This window comes from Urocitellus parryii, chromosome 6 (assembly GCF_045843805.1).
Source record: "Urocitellus parryii isolate mUroPar1 chromosome 6, mUroPar1.hap1, whole genome shotgun sequence".
NCBI lineage: Eukaryota > Metazoa > Chordata > Mammalia > Rodentia > Sciuridae > Urocitellus > Urocitellus parryii.
In genome coordinates, this window is record NC_135536.1 from 171,576,236 (window position 1) to 171,596,887 (window position 20,652).

Here is a 20,652-nt window from a genome sequence, read left to right on the forward strand (position 1 = left end):
ATTATTTGATGCTGCCAAGTTTCAGAATAATTTGTTATACCACAATAGATAACAAATACACCTCCTCCCATAAATTGTGCTTCATCAGACAGATGATTTGTTTGTTGGTTGTGTGTGTTTGAGTGTATGGGTAGCCATTGGAGGTAGAACAATAATCACTAAGAGGCTGATGGTTCAAGAAGGTACACTTCTCATTCCCTTCCCCAGGGGCTGGCTTTATCCCCAAACAGGATAACAGGGAGTGGGAGGGTTAGTGTAGTGGCTATCTGTGGGCTGACCAGTGTTGACTACTTGGGTTAGACTGCCTGGATTCCTGTGTGAGGTCTCAGAAAGATAAGCTCATGGCCAGGATGTTTTTTTTTTCCTCAAAAGAAAGCATATGACACAGGCAGTTGGGGGCTGGCTGAGGTTTCCATGGAAATGAGGCATCACAATACTTCCTTTGCCTGGAGATAGGCAGAGGTGTAATAATTTATTGTGTTTCTCTTGGTCATTTGGTCCCATTTCCACTCCATCACAGGTTGTGTATGAAGTTTTGGCTCTAAATTGGGAAAGGAAAAGAATTGGGAGGGAAATTGGAGATTATTTTAATTGTTTAGCTTATGAAATCTCTCTAAGATCTCCTTTTTACCAAGACTTTGCCTGACATCTAGGGTGTGGGGGATTACTCTGAAAGCCTGAGGGGACCTGTTTGGGTTGTGGCGTAACAGTGGGGTTGGCTGACGGAGGGAGAGGGTGAAATGTCCCCTTGGTCCTGAAGCCACACTGCTCACAGAGTAAAGGAAAGACCTGTCTGCAAGATACCCAGGGCTGTTGGAGAGTCCTCGTCTGTGACTTCTACCCTGCTAAGCCTTTGCCTCTGCTGGCAAAGCCCTCTTATTGGTCTAAACTCTCTGACTTATGCCTACTAGGACACATTATGCACAGAACCACCATACGACACGAAGTAGACATATCCCCAGAGACAAGGCTCTGCATTGTACCCTTTGTAAAACTCTTCAAAGAAGCCATCTCCAAGATTCCTTATATAGTAAGCAGGTTTTCAAATTCCTTTTAGAATTTGGTGTATGAAGAAGACTTTTCTGTCTTAAGCAGTCTTTCCATTTCTTTCCATTAGATCAGAAGGACTATGTTACTTACTCCCTTGCTCCTTTGCCTTGCTGGTAAGAGGTTCCAGTGCATTCTTTGGTGCTTAGTTGGCATCAGCTTTCCCAGGCTATGTGCTGGGCTGTCACCAATCTCCCTGCTCATATCACTGGACTTTGGTTCATTTACCTTTATTTTCATTTGCTTCTCCATCCTTCAGAGAGAGGTGATGATCAGAAATGAAGGCCTCTTCGCATCCTCCTTCGGTTTAATGGATTTGAAGAAACCTAGGTCCCAACATTTGCACCATAGAAAAAGTCTATAAGGGAGGTCACTACCTCCCCTACTTTGTCCCCAAGCCTGGGTCAAGGAAAATCGCTGGAGTAGGAGGCCCAGGGCTGCTGTAACCAAGATATTGGAAAGGGAAGTTAGTGTAGGGAAGGCTTTTGCTCCCCTAAATGCAGAGGAAGCCATCGTCCTTCATTTTTGGTAGCCCACAAGGGTTTGAGACTAAGTAATCAAAGTTCCTGTGTTAAAAGAGAGATGAGAAAAATGCATGTTTGTGTGAGAGGAGAGCCGAAGAGAGATGCCCGCTTGGTATGTGTGAAAGGCGGGGCAGGGGATTCAAGAATCAGTCCCAGAAGCAGGCTCCCATGAGTCCCAGCTGTCAGTGGGGAGGCCTCTGAGCACTCTTTCCAGAGGTTGACCTCCAGGGATGAGTGTGAGACTGCGGTTGACCAGAATCTGGTCTGACTCCTGGGGGCCGAGATCCAGGGAGGTGTCGGGGGCCAGGGAGCAGGGTACTGCTGGTGGAACTGGAGGTCACAGGGTCCTGCGCCTTCTTGTCCAGGGTTTGGCTTTGGCTGGTAGAGCGAGGGGTGGACTCTGGAAAATGAAGACAATGAGGATGTGTGAGGTCATGTACAGTTTGAATTGGAACTCTCTGGAGCCACCATGCAGCGATGGAGATTTTAGTCCCATTTGGTGAGGTGACAGCTGTCAGATTCCCCTGAGGGATCTGGGAACAACTTGACTTGGTGTTTGCATAAACGGCCCCATTGGAGGACTATGGTTTACTGGCTAAGGAAATAGATTGTGAATTCTGGCCTTAGGCTAGACTCTCTTATCCTGGGTTTTTCTAGAATATTAAATTAAATTCTAGAGTATTAAATTATTACAGTAGTAACAGCAGCCTCCTAGCGTGACTGTCAGGGTCTAATATGATGATGGAAAGGAAGAGACTGTGCAAACTATTTGGAATCAGATCCAATTTCCAGTTCTTCACTCATTGTTTTCCCCCTCTCTTCTAACAGGGAAATCCTGCTTTAAGCCATACCCAGTTCCTCTTCTTCTGGGACACAGAAATGGATGTTTCCCTTGTAGATGGGTGTACCTATGCCACAGTCATAGGGTTTGTTGTGTATCACTTCCTCTAGGTCCTCCCCACTTGTACTAACTTGATGCAGGCAGAGAACCTGGATGGAAAGAGTCAGGTCCCCCCATTTTTGCTTATGGCCATCAAGTGGAAATATCTAATTTGGACTCCAGTTGAGTAGGATATGAACTTTTATTGTGTTTGAGCCATTAGCAAGTTAGGGCCTATTTGTTATAGCAGCTAGTATCATTCTAGCTAATTCTTAAAAAGAATAATAATAAATAAATAAAAATGTGATTGCTGAGAAATTGGAATACTTGTAAAAAAAAATTCTAACTCCTAAACTATCAGCCATTTCTTGTGCATCTCATTCAGTTCTTAAATTCAAGGCCCTCTGTATACTGCCAATGTTCAGACAAACCTTGGAAAATGGAATCAGAGATGGTCTTTTTCAACTTGACCTTTCTTATTCTGATGCTGGAGCTGGTCTGTGATCACTCCCCTTTAAAGCCTTGGCACACTTTTTGGGGGGACTTCTTTTTTTTAATGTTTATTCTTAAGTTTTAGGTGGATACAATATCTTCATTTTACATTTATGTGGTGCTGAGGATCGAACCCAGTGCCTTGTGCATGCTAGGTGAGCACTCTACCACAGAGCCACAACTCCAGCCCCCAGGGAACCTCTTATGTAACCTTTTTTCATCCTTTTATTCTAGATATTCCCAGTGCTGCTTTTTTTTTTCTTTAAGAGAATACAAACTACTATTACCAACTAGTATTCATGGATCTGTTCTATGTGCCAGGAATTCTGTGAAGCACTGTGGGTGCACGTTCCCTTTTCATCTTTACCATCCCATGAGGTAGGGGCTAAAACTCCTATATTGACTTGACCAACTACATGTAACTAATAACTGTCAGCGTCTGATTTCAATCCCAGATCAGTCTGACTTTACATCATAGACTCTTTACACTTCTCTATGTGGCCTTGTAAAAAGTCATTATCAGGGCTGGGGACGTGGCTCAAGTTGTAGCACGCTCGCCTGGCATGCATGAGGCACTGGGTTTGATCCTCAGCACCACATAAAAATAAAATAAAGATTTTGTGTCCACCTAAAACTAAAAAATAAATATTTTTTTAAAAAGTCATCATCATAGAAAGAAATTTACCTTCCTTGGTGAGCTGCAGCTGGGTAGCATTTTTGGAGTTGCTTTTAGGCATGTCCTCTGAATCTCTGGCTATGGCTCTGCCTTTGACTGATTTGTGGCTCTTCTCAACTTCACGGAGCTACAGGGAAAAGAAAAATGCACTGTTGGTAGTGTCTGGAGGCGTGGGTGTATAAGGCTCAGAGTGCGGATGGTGAGAGCTAGAGAGAAGAGTGCTTTCAGTTCTTACTGATTACCTTCAATCGCCTGTTATTAGTTCTGACAATTGGAAAGAAGAGCCTGAGACTCAGATTTGCAGTGTTCAAGGGAATACCTAATGCTTCAGTCCTCTGTTTCAATGGTTTTCTGTACCTGGGCAGGAACCCAGTGAGGTTAACAAAAGTGTAGGTGGGGAAGCAAAAGTGGACAGATGAGATTAATTCAAGAAGAGGGGCAGAGGAAGCAAGGACAGGACCTAGAGATGGTTGGCTCCGACCTAGTGTGTGTGAGAGCAGTCACTCTGTCATTGTCAGCTGGGATGTTGGGAAAGGTTGCCGTGTGTGAAAGGAACTCGGAACGCCCCTTAGACTAAGGGGCGCCACAATATGTTGTTTTGATATTATTTTTGTTAGTATTCATACCATTTTAGTTTTTGTTTTTGTTTGTTTGTGCTAGAGATTGAACCCAGAGCCTCATGAATGCTAAGCATGTGCTCTCTCACTGAGCTACACCCTCATATTATTAGTTTTTTTTAAAAATATATTTATTTATTTACGTGGTGCTGAGGTTTGAACTCAGTGTCTCACATGTGCGAGGCAAGCGCTTTTACCACTGAGCTATAACCCCAGCTCCCATACTATTAGTTTTAACCTCTAGGAAGTTTTGTGGTATGTACCAGCATTGGTTGAACCCATGGACTTTCTCCTGATCTTGAGCAACAACAACCTCTCAAAAAAAAAAAAAAACTGTCATTATTATTGTACAACCCGAAATTCCTCATAATATAAATATATGTTGTTGAATCTTACAAGGCTACTTTCTATAACAGATATTTTTGGATTTAGTTTAGAAGAAAGTGATTGAATAATACAATTGAGATCACAGAGCAAATTAACAAAAAACAAAATCATGACATCTTTTTACCCTCCAGAGTTAAAGTCCCCAGACTCACCGCTTGAATTTTCTTCCTCAGCTGGGCATTAGCTCGGGAAAGGCTTTTGGAAACTGAGTTTAGGTAGTAGATAGCCAGGCTGCAAGAGAAAAGCATGACTCCTGTGGGCTTGGGAATCTTGGAAAATGATGACCAGAGCTGGGTGCCTTGCTTGGAAAATAAGGTAGAGTTCCTAGGAACAAGTGCTGACGCAGGGTAGGGGAGATCCTATCATCCTAAATTCTCTTCTCAACACTGAGAAGGTCCTGGACATGCCTGCTGCTTCTCCATATTAATGAGCATGGGCATGACCTGCATATCTCTTGTTCTCAGAGTGCTCAATAAAGTTTAGCAAAGGAATAGCCCCCTCCCCAGGGAAACCTGAAGAGGCAGGGCAGGAGTGGCAGGATTTCTTGTCTGCAGAAGTTGGTCATGTTTCCTGGATACCTACCCTGTGCCAGGTTTGATGCCATGTCTCTCCCCACCCTATCTCATTGGTTTTGATGAAAATTCTATAAGTGGAAAGGATGATTCTATGTTTGTAGATCCATGCCCTGGGATTCCCAAAGATTAAATGATTTGCCCAATGTCACGCCACCTTTTAGTACTCCTTGGAGCCCACATTTGAAGCCAAAACTCTCTCTACAATCTTCATTTTCTGAGAGAAGAGAGAGAGAGGTGCCTAGGAACCTGCTCCAAGTTTGCTTAGAAACACAACTGCAGATGTCCTGAAAGTCCCCTCCTCAGAGTACTACCTGGGGTGGAGGTAGGACAAGTGCTAGTTGTGGGTTTTGAGTCCATCCTTATTAGTCATTATCGCCCATGAATTTCAAGCCTCAGCTGCTCCATTTGGTCTTCCGAGTCTTTCCCTCAGGGTTAGATCACCCACAGCTGCCCTAATAGAGTTATCTCCAGCCAGAGGAGAGAACCACATTATCCCTGGAGCACAGTGTGTGTCTGTGTATGTAATATGAGCCCCTTGAAGCAAGAACTCAGAGGTCTGTGGGTGAGGGGAGAAGAGAAGGAAGGACAGATGAAGGGACTAATATTTGTTTTGTAAGCCATCTAGTCTGTGCCAGTCCTCGCCATCTCTTCTAATTAACTAAGTTATTAGGAACCAGAGGTCAGAGGGGTGACTTGTCTTGCTGAAGATTGCACACCTAGCAAATAATGCATAAAATGCTCAAGGGTGGCTGTGTTCCTTCTGAGGTTGTTTCCAGATCTAGCAATTCTATTTCCTGTCTGAAAGGGTCACATTGATGTCTGGATTTCCTAATTTCCTTAGGAGGTCACAGGGAAGCTCAGGTCATCACTGTCATGTCATTACCCTTATGTCAGGGTGTTTGAAATCATGAATGTAAAGTGACATGCACGTGTTCGCTGCTGGCAATGACAGTGTTCAGGGCACAGGGCAGACCTTCAAAAACGAGTAGTACATGAATAAATGAACAAATGAAAGGGTCCTGCATCTATGCTGGCCCCATCTACAGTGCTGGAGTCACCGTGGGTCTGCACCCACCTCAGAAAGCTACTGCGGGAGTGCTGAAGGAAACGGGCCATCTCAGTGTGGAGCTCCAGTTCCCCTAGGCTGACAGCCTGGCAGGAGCAGCTGGGAAACTGACCACAGACTCAGGGAAGGCTGGCTCCATCAGACCATCCTGGAGTTCAAGGGAGCTAGGATGAGGAGCCGCAGTGGTCACTTCTTGAAATACTCTCTAGGAAATCATAAAATAGGCAGAGACAAAGAAACATGGCTAAGCAACAAAAAGGATGATACTCAGATCCTCCAAGGCTAAATAAAGTTCAGTCCAGATGTCAGCAAAAATGCCATGGTAAGGACCCACCAAAGCAATAAGAGCAATGGCAAAAATTATCAGAAACAACTTTTTCAGAATTCTGAAAATTGACTGAAGGTTTTCAGTGTCTTTTAAAGGAAAACAACTGAATCTCCAGTGAGACCAGTGAACTTTATGAATTAAGTTGCCTTATCTCTCCCTCCTCCACCTAATTCTGCAATAGGTTTGAAAACCAACAGTCCCAAATCATGGTGAAAACCAGTAACCTGGCAGTTACCGGAGGGGGTCAAGTGGGGTCTCATTACCAGAGAATTGTTACTATTTGATTTATCTAGTGGTTCCCTGGAAGATGCCACTCACAAAACTGTCTTTTTTTTGACCTCAGAGACTGACCAATGTGAACAGACTTTTCTCTGAGAGTGTTTGTCAAAAACAATAGGATGTGGCTGGGTGCAGTGGCACAATGCCTGTAATACCAGAGGCTTAGGAGGCCGAGGCAGGAGGATCGCAGTTGAAAGCCAGCCTCAGCAAAAGCAAGGCGCTAAGCAACTCAGTGAGACCCAATCTCTAAATAAAATATAAAATAGGGCTAGGGATGTGGCCCAGTGGTCTCAGTGGTCTAGTGCCCCGGAGTTCAATCCCTAGTACCCCCACCCCCCAAAAAAAACAAAAAAACAATAGGAGGCAATTGTTGAACATTTGGCTCTGTGAGGTGTTAGATAACCGGGCAAACAATGGGCTAACCACAAAGCTTAAAGAAGTTGGGAAATGTGATGCCCAATGGGGACTTTACAAAACTTTGAAATATTCCTGGGAATCTAGAGGGCCCTATGCATGATGTTAAAACTCAGTGCATGTCCAGGGTTCTGAACATGTTCAAGCTCTCAACTCTGACTAACCTTGAGGCACAGCACAAGCAGGAAGTGAAAATTAAGGTAGAGTCATAAAATGCTTGATTGAGTGTTGAAGGCATACTCCAATACACACACAGAGAAAGTTGGTAAATACCGGGAGCCTTGATAGTTCCAGATACATAAGAAAATCTCTATCCAGCCATTACCTGACTACTAAGTTAACTAAGCACAGACTTTAGTGGCTTCACACAATAAAGAATACAGACTGTAGAATTATTTCAGAAAAGTCACCAACCAAATAATAACAAAGAATTGCAACAACCTACAGACCTGAGAGGGGAGTAGAAGATGATTTCCAAAGTTGTCTTAGGTCATTTTAAAAAATATCGAGCCTTTTAAAAATATCCAAGTTTTAAAAGCTAATGAGAAGTGCAAAGAAACAAGAAATTATGATTTCTACACAGAAGAAAAGGTAGTCAAGAGAAACTGTCCCTGAGGAAGCTATGTTAGGCAACTTTGTGTTACTATAACAAACAACTGAGATAATAAATTTACAAAGAGAAAAGGTTAAACATTTTGGAGGTTGCAATCCATGATCCATTGGCCCCATTGCTTTTAAGTCTATTAGTCAACACATGATGGTTTGAAAGTTTGGCAGAACAAAGTTGTTCATCTCATGGCCAGGATGCCAAGATAGAGAGAAAGAGGATGGGTTGGGGACCCATTATCTCCTTCAAGGACATAACCCCCATGACCCAAAAACCTCCCACTAGGCCCTACCTTTTAACATTTCCACCATCTTCCAATAGCAACCAAGTGGGGAAGGATCCTCTACCACATAGCTCTTTGGGGGACATTCCAGATCCAAATGATAAGCAAAGCTCAAATGTTAAACTTACTTAACAAAGTCAAATCAGTTATAGTAAATATATTCAAAGAGCTAAAGGGTGTTGTTTCTCAAGAACTAAAAGATGGTAGGAAAACAATGTCTTGTCAAATAAAGAAGACCAATGAAGAGTCAGAAATCATAAAAAAAAGAACCCAATAGAAATTCTGCTGTTGAAAAGTTTAACAACTAAAATGAAAAATTTTCTAAAGGTGTTCAGCAGTATGTATGTATTTGAATTGACATGCAAGACATCAGTGAACTTGAAGATAGATCAATTGAGATTATCCAGTGTGAGGAACAGAAAGAAAACACTGAGGTAAAACAACAGAGCCTGCGGGACAAACGTCAATATATGCCCAGTGGGAATCCCAAAAGGAGAGGAAGGATCATACAGAATATTGGAATAAATAATAGTCGAAAATTCCCTAAAGGTAACAAAATATATTAATTTGTGCAAGAAGCTCAATAAATTCCAAGCAGGATAAACTCAAAAAAGACCTAAACCTAGACACATAGCAAACTGAAAAAAAAAAGAACCACAAAAAGAATCTGGAAAACAGCAAGAGAGAAGCAACTCATCAATCGCATACAAGGGATCTTCAAAAAGAATAGGAAGTCTTTTTTTTTTTTTTAAATCAGAAATCATGAAGGCCACGTGGCAATGGGATCACAAATTGAAAGTACTAAAAGAAGAATACTGTCAACAAAATCATATCTAAAGAAAAACTGTCCTTAAAAAAATGAAGATTTTTTACATTTTTACAATTTTTTTACAATTTTACAATTCCCATAAAGTAAAATAGAAACAGAGTTTACCAACAAAAGACATTTTTTTTTTTTAAGAGCAAGCCTGGATTAGAAAGTCCAGATGCAATCAAAATATACAAAAAAAAATACAAAAAAATTTGTAGTTGTAGATGGATAGCATGCCTTTATTTTATTTATTTTTATGTGGTGCTGAAGACAGAACCCAGTGCCTCACGTGTGCAAGGCAAGTGCTCTGTCACTGAGCTACAGCCCCAGACCTCAAAAACATTCTTTACAAGAAATATTAAGGAAATCCTTCGGGTTCAAATGAAAGGACACTAGATGGATGGTGATCAAATCTACATGAAGAAATAAAGAGCAGGGGTAAAGGTAACTACATAGGCAATTACAAAAGACATTAGTGCTTTTTGTAAGTCTTTTTCTCCTAGCTGATTTAGCTATCATTCAGTATATAAAGACGGAATTTTATGGCAACAACAGCACAAAGGAGCAGGGGAAAGAGAAAAGTTGTATAGGAACCAGGTTTGTATACTATTATAACTAAGTTGGCATTAGTTTGAGTAGTTTGCTATGTTAATTGTAATCCCCAGGGTAATCACTAAGAAAATAACGAAAATAAACTATAGTAAAAGAACTGACAAGAAGGGGCTGGCGCTGTAGTTCAGATCCGTGGTAAAGCACTTGCCTAGCATGCATGAGCCCTGAAGTTCAATCCACAATACAAAACAAACAAACAAAAAGAAAACACAACTAGAATGGCTATACTAACATCAAGAAAAAAGATTAATTAGAGATAGAGACAAGGACATTTTATAATGTTAAAGGGTTACTTCAACAAGAAAATATAACAAGTATAAACATATGTCCACTTAACAACACAGCCTAAAAATATATGAAGCAAAACTAAAATTTAAGGGGAGATAGACAACTTAGCAATAATAGATGGAGAATCAACACTCCACTTTCAGCAATGGATAAAACTAAAGAGAAGATCAAGGCAAGGGAAGATTAAAAGTTCCACCCAATGTAATCAACTCCTTTTCCTGAGAGCTCATTTCCCTGGAAGCACCAAAATAAATTAAAGGCTCAAATGCAACATTTATTGTCTTCCAGAATCTGGACCTACTTTTTCTAAATGGCTTATTATTATTTATCATTATCTTAAAGTCTTGGTGACTACATGTTTCAAGTAAAACTCTCAACTCATTTTTGGAAGTATCACCTCATTATTTACCTCAGAGATCAGCAATTTTTTTTTCTTCAGAGGGCCACGCAGTAAATATTTTAGGTGTTGCAGACTAAACACAGTCCTTCTCACGGCTATTCAACTCTGCCTTGGGAGAACAGAGCAGTCATAGATAGTAAGTGAATGAGCATGGATGTGGACCAGTAAAACTACAAAAACAAATGTGGGCTGGATTTAGATTGTGGACTTTAGTTTTCTGATCCCTAGTCTATGCCAAAAGATTCTGGAATAGATGATCATCGTGCAGGCTGATTTCTGCACAAAAGACACCTGGCTCAGGGGCTGATTTGAGGCTGATATCCAGCTATGTTCTGTTTGTCATATGAAACCCCCTGTGCGGCATATCTCTGCCTGTTTTGCCTAAACCACTAATTTGCATAAATATTCTAATTGCATAAATCACTCTGTGGGCTAGTGCTGACTCTAAATTCACCACCATCTTTTGAGGTCACATTTTTTTTTCTTACTTCTATAAGAAATCAAAGAAGTCAAAAAATCTGCATAAAAATCATCCTCAAACCATTGGTTAAATCTTCAGTATTCCATGAAGCCCAGAAGAAAATGGCACCAGGAAAACTAGAGAACTGAGCAGAGAGTTCAACAGCAATAACAGCAGTACTAGAGAAAGAACAGCCAATCTGAGGAAGGGGAAGTTGACCTTCAAATCTTGCCAAAGTGCAGGAGTTGGTAAACACCTTAGGCTTTTCACTTTTTTGCTATTGCAAACTGTGCAAACTCTGCTCCAACAAGCGCCTTGCCTATGTGTCCTGTGTAATTATTGAGCCCCCCCTGAAAGACCATGCCCAAGAGTAAGGGTCACATTCTAGAAGTAAAGTCAGTGCCTTGGGATTAGGGAGAAACTGAAATAAACTGGTCCTCCAAAGGCCCAGCACCAACAATGACAGTTTATTTTCCAAAGATGGCCATAATATCTCCCCCATCTTAAATGTGTCTAGAATCTTCCATTCACTCAGCAAGTGATGGAGTCTGTATTCCTCTTGAACTCGGAGATAATAGCTAGCAGAAATACCAACCCTTGAAAGAATTAAGTGATCTAATACTCCATCTGCCGTTCAGAAGAAAAATCTATCCTTTTTTGGAGAAAAATAACATTTCCCATAACCTTTACAATTTTTTTTTTATCCACATGTTTGGAACCCAGGCAAAATTACATGCTGTTTAAAATGGGATCAAATGAATGATAAAGAAAAGGAAAGAAATGACCATAAAAATATATGCTCAGATGATCCAGATTGTAGAATATCAGACAAAAATTGAGAAACTAACTATGATTCAAGAAAATAAAGATGGAAAATTTCACCAGAGTTGGAATTTATTTTTTTTAAAGGAGTCAAAGAAAAAACACCATTTTGGAGAGCCATTTGGCAATACTTAAAGGATTGAAGAAGCACATACTTATGATCCAGGGATTCCACTTCTGGATATCTACCTTGGCAAAACTTCCACAGTTGTACAAGGAGACATATGCAAGGTGTTTGTGGAGCAGTTTCCTATAGCAGAAGTGGAAACAACCCAACTATCCTTATGCAGAGTAGTAGATAAACTGTGGTTTATTCATAGTGTGGAACACAGCAGAGCCACTGATGTGTGTGCTAATTTATCCATGTGGAGAAATCCCCCAAATGGGATATTTAGTGCAGAAAGGTATATAATATGAGGCATTCAAAGAAAGTTTTAAAACTCAATAAATGAGCCGGGTGTGGTGGTGCCCACCTGTAATTCCAATGACTTGGAGGGCTGAGGCAGGAGGATCGCCGGTTCAAAGCCAGCCTCAGCAACTTAGTGAGGCTCTAAGCAACTTAGTGAGACCATGTCTCAAAATAAAAATTAGAAAGGGCTGGGGATGTAGCTCAGTCCCAAAACAACAACAACAAAACAACAACTAAGCAAATGATAGTATGTGTACACATGATGAAGGCACAAAAACATGCATGAAAATAATTAAAGCTAATCCAAATAGTGGTTACTTTTAGAGAAAGAGGAAAAAAAGAAGGATTGGGTAGAGCTTCAGGTGTAACATTTTTTACTTTTAAAAAGGCAGCAAGTATTGAAAAAAAAAGTTAACTTCTGTTTAATTTTGTGCCAGTTTACCTGGTTGTCTGTATTATTTTTGCTGAGGTTATATCATATATATATATATATATGGTACTGGGGATTGAACCCAGGAATTCTCTGTCACTGAGCTAACATTTCTAGCCTTTTTTTATTTTGAGACAGGGTCTTGCTAAGTTGTTGAGGCTGACCTCAAACTTGTGATCCTCTTGCCATAGCCTCCAGAATTGCTGCCACTTCATTCAGCTGAGGATATTTCATATTTTTAAAAGGGGCTGGGGATGTGGCTCAAGCGGTAGCACGCTGTCCTGGCATGCGAGTAGCATGGGTTCGATCCTCAACACCACATACAAACAATGATGTTGTGTCCGCCGATAACTAAAAAATAAATATTAAAAATTCTCTCTCTCTCAAAAAAAAAGCATACCAAAAAGTGTCTTCTTTTTCCTTTGATACTGGGAGTTAACCAGGGCCTTAAACATGCTCTACTCCTGAGGTGTGACCTCAGATGCCAAATTTTTTTTTTTTTTTAATATTTATTTTTTAGTTCTCGGCGGACACAACATCTTTGTTGGTATGTGGTGCTGAGGATCGAACCTGGGCCGCACGCATGCCAGGCGAGCGCGCTACCGCTTGAGCCACATTCCCAGCCCCTGCCAAGTGTTTTTGTAACATAAAAGTACCTATGTTTTCATCAGCTAATTTTTTTTTCTATCACAGAAATTCAAATTTAAGAATCTTATTTCCTGCCTGTCTTCATTTCTTTCTTCCCTAGTTTCTTCCTTTGATACCAAGATGGGCATTGGTCACTATAGGGAATACCAAGATCATCGACTCACCACCATCCTTTCACAATGTTTGAGGGGACCAGTGATGAATGAACCAACTGTTCCTGTGCACCAGGAGCTTAGTAGAGTAGGGCTGTGAGCCTTCTACAGTCATGCCCAACCACCTCCTAAGCTTTCAGAGACGCTCAGAACCCAGAGTTCTTTGATATTTCCAGTGAACCTTGTAGAGGTTGGTGAGAATACTCTCAAGTTTCACCATATCCCTTGGATCCTATTTTTCAGTGTGTTCCCTAAAAGATGGGCAATTGGCTCTATGCCCGAGGACTCTCCTTCTCTCCCACTGCCACTCCCACCCCTTGAAGTTATTCTATCCCCAAATTTCCAGGGAATTAACCAACTTCAGTGAGTCTCAATCACTGAGAACCCATGGGAACTGATCCCTGACCCTCAGGGAGGGGCAACTCAGGCACGTGTCTTCCTGAGTCCCCAGGAGGATTAAAGTCCTTTATCCCCAGAGGTAGTCATGCCCTTCCTTTCCCTTCCCAGTCTCAGTGACTACTCAGCTACTTGCATTTGAATTCTTTTTCAGGGTCTGCTTCTGGGGAATCCAGACTAAAAGGATGAAAAGGAAGGATATGCTGGGGAAGTTTCAATTACAGAGGAGGTTTCCATAAGGTGGATCCACGGGCCCAGGCTAACTTACAACATCAGCAAGATGGCTGGAATGATCAGTCCTGGATTGGCGAGGAAAGCAAAGATCTTGCCCAGGAAGGTCGGGAAATCATTTTCAATGGTCTCTTGGAGGACGTCATACATTCTGTTTTTCCCACTGGAAAGAGGAGAGGACACATTACAGCTGCTGCAGAGCTCACATGGCACACACAACTGGGTCTAAGCCCCATGGCTCCAAAGCTGTTGCTTGCCACTGCTTTCCTGGAAGAACAGGAACCCTGCTTCAAATGGACTGCAAGTGACAAATGTCTTCCTTCAGGGGCTGCCATTTGGTCTAGAGGGTATAGCTGCTCTGCACTGTTCTTGCCCTTGTACCTCACAACCTCTCAAACTATATGGGTCTTCTCAGAAAGAAAAAATGGATTGTCTCATATATTCTAATCTGAGAAAATTGTGTGTGTTATAGCTCCAACATGGAGCTTCCTCTGAGTTCCCTGGCATAGGAAACACTCTCCAGGGACAGACTTGATGGAAACTTCATCATGGTGCCTCTCAAACATACCCACAATTAGTCTTCATATATAATTCCAAGAAGTTGGATTGCCCAAGATAGGCTTCTGCACTATTCACAACTTTAATTTCAGTTTTCGTCCAATTCCTAATAATTAATATTCAGATTGACTCTACAAATGCCTGCCAGAGAATCCTGGGAGCTGATGGTTCTTGATTGGTAATTTCAGTGCTAAGAAGTGGATTGAGGGGTTTCAGTTCCTGCTTCAAGTTCTTGCTTTCCCCTTTATAAGCTATAGGACTGATTTCTTTCTTTCTTTCTTTCTTTCTTCTTTTAATACCTGCATTTTATACCCTTGCTCTCCCTACTGGAGTTATATAATCAATTGTGGCTATGAAAAATGATATAAAAAATTAGGGGGGCTGGGGTTGTGGCTCAGCAGTAGAGTGTTTGTCTAGCATGTGTGAGGCACTGGGTTAGATCCTCAGCACCACATATTTATAAATAAGTAAATAAAATAAAGATCCATGAATAACTAATAAAATATTTTTAAAAAATTAGGATGAAATAAAATTTAAAATTCTGTTTTTAAAACATAAATTCAATAACCCAATAATCCTGTGACTAAATTATATTAGAAGAGCAAATATGGAATGTTTTCACCATTATAGAAATATGTGATGGAAACTTGATTGTGCTAAAGTTTGATATCTCGAGCAAGATACTGAAAATTTCTCTGCCCTAGTCTGTCTATCTATCCACAACACATAAAAGTAGATATATGTATTATGAATATACATATGTATGCATATATACATGCATACACACATGCATATACATATGTATTAAATATTGTATAATACTAATATAATGTAATATGGTATTATAAGTGTAATAACAGTATTTGACTCAGAAGATTATTTAGAGAATATAGACATGAATTCATATAAAATACTGAATGTGTTGCTGCTAAGTTGTAAGTGCCCTCCAAAATGTTGCAGCTAGCAGCCTTATTGTTTTTTCCTTGTGTTAAATATAGATCAGGGTTGACAGACAATGGCCCATGGACAAATTCAACATGTCACCTATTTTTATATGGCTTACGATCTGAGAAAGGTTTTACCCTTTAAGTGGTTAGGGGGAAAAAAGATCAAAGAACCATGTTATTTTGTCACACATAAAAACTGAAATATGAAGTTCAAATTTCATTTTCCATAAATAAAGTTCAATGGGAACACAGCCCTGCTCATTCACTCACGTACTGTTGATGGCTGATTTTGTGCTGTTATGGTGGACATGAGCAGCTGCACCAGAGACTGACTGTGGCTATCTCATTGCTCAGCACTCTTGTGCAGTTCACTGTAAATCACAGTGATGCTATTGTATTATAATCTGACAGCATTTGAAGTGCCATGTCTGTCACCATGTCCTAATGTTTATTATTTTTATTATGTATTTTCATCATTATTATAGTTATTAACATTATTACCATAGTAATTGTTCAAATTAATGGGATTCACTGTGATTTTCTATATGTGCATACATAATGCATTGATCATAACTATCCACCCTCTATCCATGACCCTTCCTCTCTCACTCTTTCTCCCAGCACCCTTCTTAGTCCCTGAAAGTCCCTCTTAATTTCCTTTTGTGCCCACACCTCTTCCCTTTCCCCATTTCTAGTGACTACTCTTCCATTCCATACTTCTCATATCATGACATTTAATTTATTTTTCACTATGAGTGCAGATCCAGCATATAAAAAACAAGAAAAGTGAACTTCAGATTTTATGCTTTAAGTCAAAGTTGAGTGGGTTACTTTACCATTGAAATAGATATTATTTTAGTTTCCAAGAGCTGCTCTGACAGGTTACCATAGTGGTATCTGAAAATGATAAAGCAGAAGTCTGAGATTGTTTCACAGGGTTAAAACCAGGATGTTGGCAGGTTTGCACTCCCTCCAGAGGGTGCGTATCTGTTTCCTTGCTTACCCAGCTTCTGGAGCTACATTCCATGTATTCCTTGGCTCATGCCCCCCTCTTCCATCTTCAAAATCAGTATAGAATCTTCGACTATCTCTGTGTTCCATGGTCCCATCACCTTCTACTCTTTCATAATCAAGTCTCTCTCTGCCTCCTTTTCATAAGGACACTTGAGATTTAACATTTACCTGGATGATCCACAATAATCTCTCCATCTCAAGATCCTTAACTCAATACATTGGCAAAGATCCTTTTGTTATATAAGCTAAGATTCATAGTTTCCAGGAATTAGGACCTGGATTTCTTTGGAAATCTGTATTAATCTTACCCAACTCCACTTTTTCCTCCTTAGCCCCTGCTTTCCCATCCTTGCCAAATTGAATTCATCTTAATCACAAAATATATTCACTTCATCTCTCCAATTCCAAAAGAAATAGATGGAGGAAGGAAGGAATCACCATCCTGAGCTATTTTGAAATCCAACCAGCCAAATCCATTAGATTGAAAAGGCCTGAGAATAATCCTTTGAATCCTTGGCTCCACCCTCTTTGTCTACAGATCCACCCTCCAGGACTGCAGTCCTGCCTTTGGAAATTATCCTTTCTTTTCCTTGAAGGGTAGTTCATACTCTAGCTGAGTGGATTTTTTATTTTTTATTTTAGATATACATGACAGGGCTGGGGATGTGGCTCAGGGGTAGAATGTTTGTCTAGCATTTACAAGATGTGGGGTTCAATCTCAGCATGACACACACACACACACAAAAGATTGCTATATAAATGATAGTAGAGTGTATTTTGACACACACACATACATACATTGTGTACAACTTCCCATCCTTGTTGTTTTATATGATGTGGAGTTACACTGGTCATGTATTCATGTGTATTCATGTGTATGAACATAAGAAAGTTATGTCTGATTCATTCTACTGTCTTTCCTATTCCCATCCCCCAGCCCTTCCCTTCCCTTCATTCCCCTTTGTCTAATTCAAATAACTTCTATCCCTCCCACCCTTGTATGTTAGCATCCACATATCAGAGAGGACATTCAGCCTTTTTTTTTTTTCCCAGGGGGGGATTGGCTTATTTCACTTAGCATGATAGTCTCCAGTTCCATCCATTTACCAGCAAATGCTATAATTTCATTCTTTTTTATGGATGAGTAATATGCCATTGTGTACATGTACCACATTTTCTTTATCCACTCATTTATTGATGGTACCTAGATTGGTTTCATAGCTTAGCTATTGTGAATTGAGCTGGTATAAGCACTGATATGGCTGTGTCACTACAGTATGATGATTTTAAGTCCTTTGGGTATAAACTGAGGAGTGAGATAGCTGGGTCAAATGGTGGTTCCATCCAGAGGAATTTTCACACTGCTTTCCAGAATGATTTCACCAACTTGTAGTCTCTCAAGCAAGGTATGAGTGTATCTTTCCCCCCATATCCTGGTCAACATTTATTGTTACTTGTATTCTTGATAATTGCCACTCTGACTGGAGTGAAATGAAATCTCAGTGTAGTTTTAATTTGCATTTCTTTAATTGCTAAAGGTGTTGAATGTTGAACACTTTTTCATATATTTGCTGACCGCTCATATTTCTATTTCAGTGAGCTGCCCATTCAGTTCCTTTGCTCATCTATTGATTGGGTAATTTGGTTTTTTTGGTGTTAAGTGTTTTGAGTTCTTTGTACATCCTGGAGATAAATGGTCTATCTGAGGTGCAGGTGGCAAAGATTTTCTCCTATTCTGTAGACTCTCTATTTACATTCTTGATTGCTTTATTTGCTGTGAAGAAGCTTTTCAGTTTTGATACCATCCCATTTATTAATTCTTGATTTTACTTCTTGAACTTTAGGAGTCTTGTTTAGGAAGTTAGTTCCTAAGCCAACATGATGGAGAGTTGGGCCTACATTTTCTTCCAGTAGGTGCAGGGTCTCTGATCTAATTTCTAGTTCCTTGATCCACCTTGAGTTGAGTTTTGTGCCAGGTGAGAGATAGAGGTTCAATTTCATTTGGCTACATATAGATTTCCAGTTTTCCCAGCACCATTTTTTGAAGAGGTTATTTTTCTCTGGTGTATGTTTATGGTGCCTTTGTCTGTTACAAGATGACTGAATTTATGTGGGTTTGACTCTGTGTCTTCTATTCTGTTCCATTGGTGTTCATATATGTTTTTGTGCCAATACTATGCCACTTTTGTTACTAGAGCTCTGTAGTAGAGTTTAAGATCTGGTTTTGTGATGCCTCCTGCTCCACTCTTGTTACTAAGGATTAGTTTGGCTATTCTGGGCCTCTTATTTTTCCAAATGAATTTCATGACTGCTTTTCTATTTCTATGAAGAACATCATTGGGATTTTAATAGAAGTTGCATTAAATCTGCATCCAACTTAGTAGATTTTTATCAGCCTGTTTTCTGCCTATAAATTCTGGGAGGTCAAAGCTTTCCTCTACCTTGTCTTCACTTTGGCCCTTTTAGTCCAAGCTGGCAGCATTTCTCCTGATATAACATTCTCAAAACCCTTACAGGTCTTCCATGTATGTCATGGGAATTCCCTCTATTAGACAAAGGGGTTTTATAATGTAAAATAATGTAAAATCTTTACTGGATACCCCTGCTCTATTCCTGGCTTCTGCTGGGATGATTGAGGGGGTCTATGAGTCACATGCTTATTCTTTGTGAATGAATATTCAGTTATTCAATACTACAGAAGCACTAGAAGAAGGTTATCCAGCTTCACGTTTCGCTTTCTTTTTAGAGAAGTCTTCCATCACAGTGAATCTAAGCATCTTTTGCAATGTAGATAGAGTGAGAATTTCTAAAAATCATCATCAAGTCCTGGTTCTTTTTCGCCTATCAGCTCTTACCTCAATTTATCTCTTCCTTCTCATACTTTACCCTAAGCAGCATGATCGATCTTAAATATCCTCAGCTAAACATCCAAAGTCATTGCCCATAAGTTCAACTTTCCATACAACTGTAGAACACAATTCAACTGGGTTTTCGGTTGCTGTATAACAAGGATCATCCTTCCTCCAGCTTCTAAAATCATATCTCATTTACCAGTTGTGTGTTTGATTGCAGGAGTTGAAGGAATATAACCAGAGAAAACAAACTTGTGTAAGACATTTATAATATACAGCAAGAGCAATGTGCTTGAAGAATGGAGATCATTGAGAACAATAGCCCATTTAAAAATAAATAATTTCAAGTGGTTTTTTCCTTGACTTTTGATGAGTTGCTGATACTGCTCAGTTGTTTGTTTGAGGATTCAATGCCAAGTTTGAAGTGACTGAGAAATGAACCTCTGAATATTCTGTGTGGAACAAATATGGACGAGAATATTTTCAAAGAAATTGCAAAGGCACCAATTCAATACAACCTGAGGGGGAATCTACTATGATGTGCAAATACATGTGATAATGTTCAGATTATGTGCGGAGCAGAAAAAAAAACCTTAGGTGGACAAATTTGCAAAGCTTACAAAATTTTAGGTATTTACAGCCTATGTTTATTCATTGTACTGTTCATCAGCAGGGAATTTTTAGGAAACATTTTAATCTATTATCTGCAATTGAATCAGTTGTGTCAATGGTGAACTTCATTTGTTCTTGTGCTTGTTTCTAATTTGTAAATTTTTGTCAGAAATAAAAACTGAACATCTTGACTTATTCTATTACAGAGCAGTTCAACAGCTCAGCAGTACCTTTGAACCTCTATTATGTAAACATTATCACCTTCCCCCAAAGAATTACATTTTTCTCATTGGCAGATTTTATTACAAAAATGATACATTATTATTATTATTACCAAATTTTGGATTTTGTCAATAAAAAACTTTATAGACATTTATTTCTCTCTTGTTGTATAAATAGCTATATAATATTCTTGGTTTTGCCCTTTGGCCTCAGTCTTACTCTGCTTTCTGTTGCTATAACAGAATTCCCAAGATTGGAAAATTTGTAAAGAATAGAGGTTTATTTTTGCTCACAGTTCTGGAGGCTGAGAGTTCCAGGATAGGTCATCTGCATCTGAAGAGGACCTCATGCTGCTTCAACTCTTGGTAGAAATTGGAAGAGCCAGCAGGTGCATTTGGAAGAGACAAAACAGAAGGGTCCTTTACAGCAACCCTCTCTTGTAGTGACTGATCCAGTCCTGCAAGTGTGAGAATGAACTTGCTCCCATGAAAATTAACCCAGTCTCATGAGAGAATGGCATTAATTCACTTTAATGACCTAATCACCTCTTAAAGTCCCAACCTCCAACAAACAACACTTAACCTTAGCAACTTGCAAAACCTAAGATATGTAC

General features: G+C 39.9%; 1 protein-coding gene across 1 annotated transcript in view; it reads right to left on the minus strand.

The window, feature by feature from the left end:
- Window positions 1-1,753: 1,753 nt before the first annotated feature.
- The window catches only part of Tmc2 (transmembrane channel like 2), a 69,888-nt gene continuing 50,989 nt past the window's right edge, over window positions 1,754-20,652 (minus strand). The window contains exons 17-20 of the mRNA XM_026409751.2: window positions 13,872-13,997; window positions 4,776-4,854; window positions 3,629-3,746; window positions 1,754-1,971 (exon numbers count right to left, since the gene is read on the minus strand). Of these exons, the coding sequence (XP_026265536.2) occupies window positions 1,754-1,971; window positions 3,629-3,746; window positions 4,776-4,854; window positions 13,872-13,997 (541 nt within the window). The remainder of the gene's footprint in view (window positions 1,972-3,628; window positions 3,747-4,775; window positions 4,855-13,871; window positions 13,998-20,652) is intronic.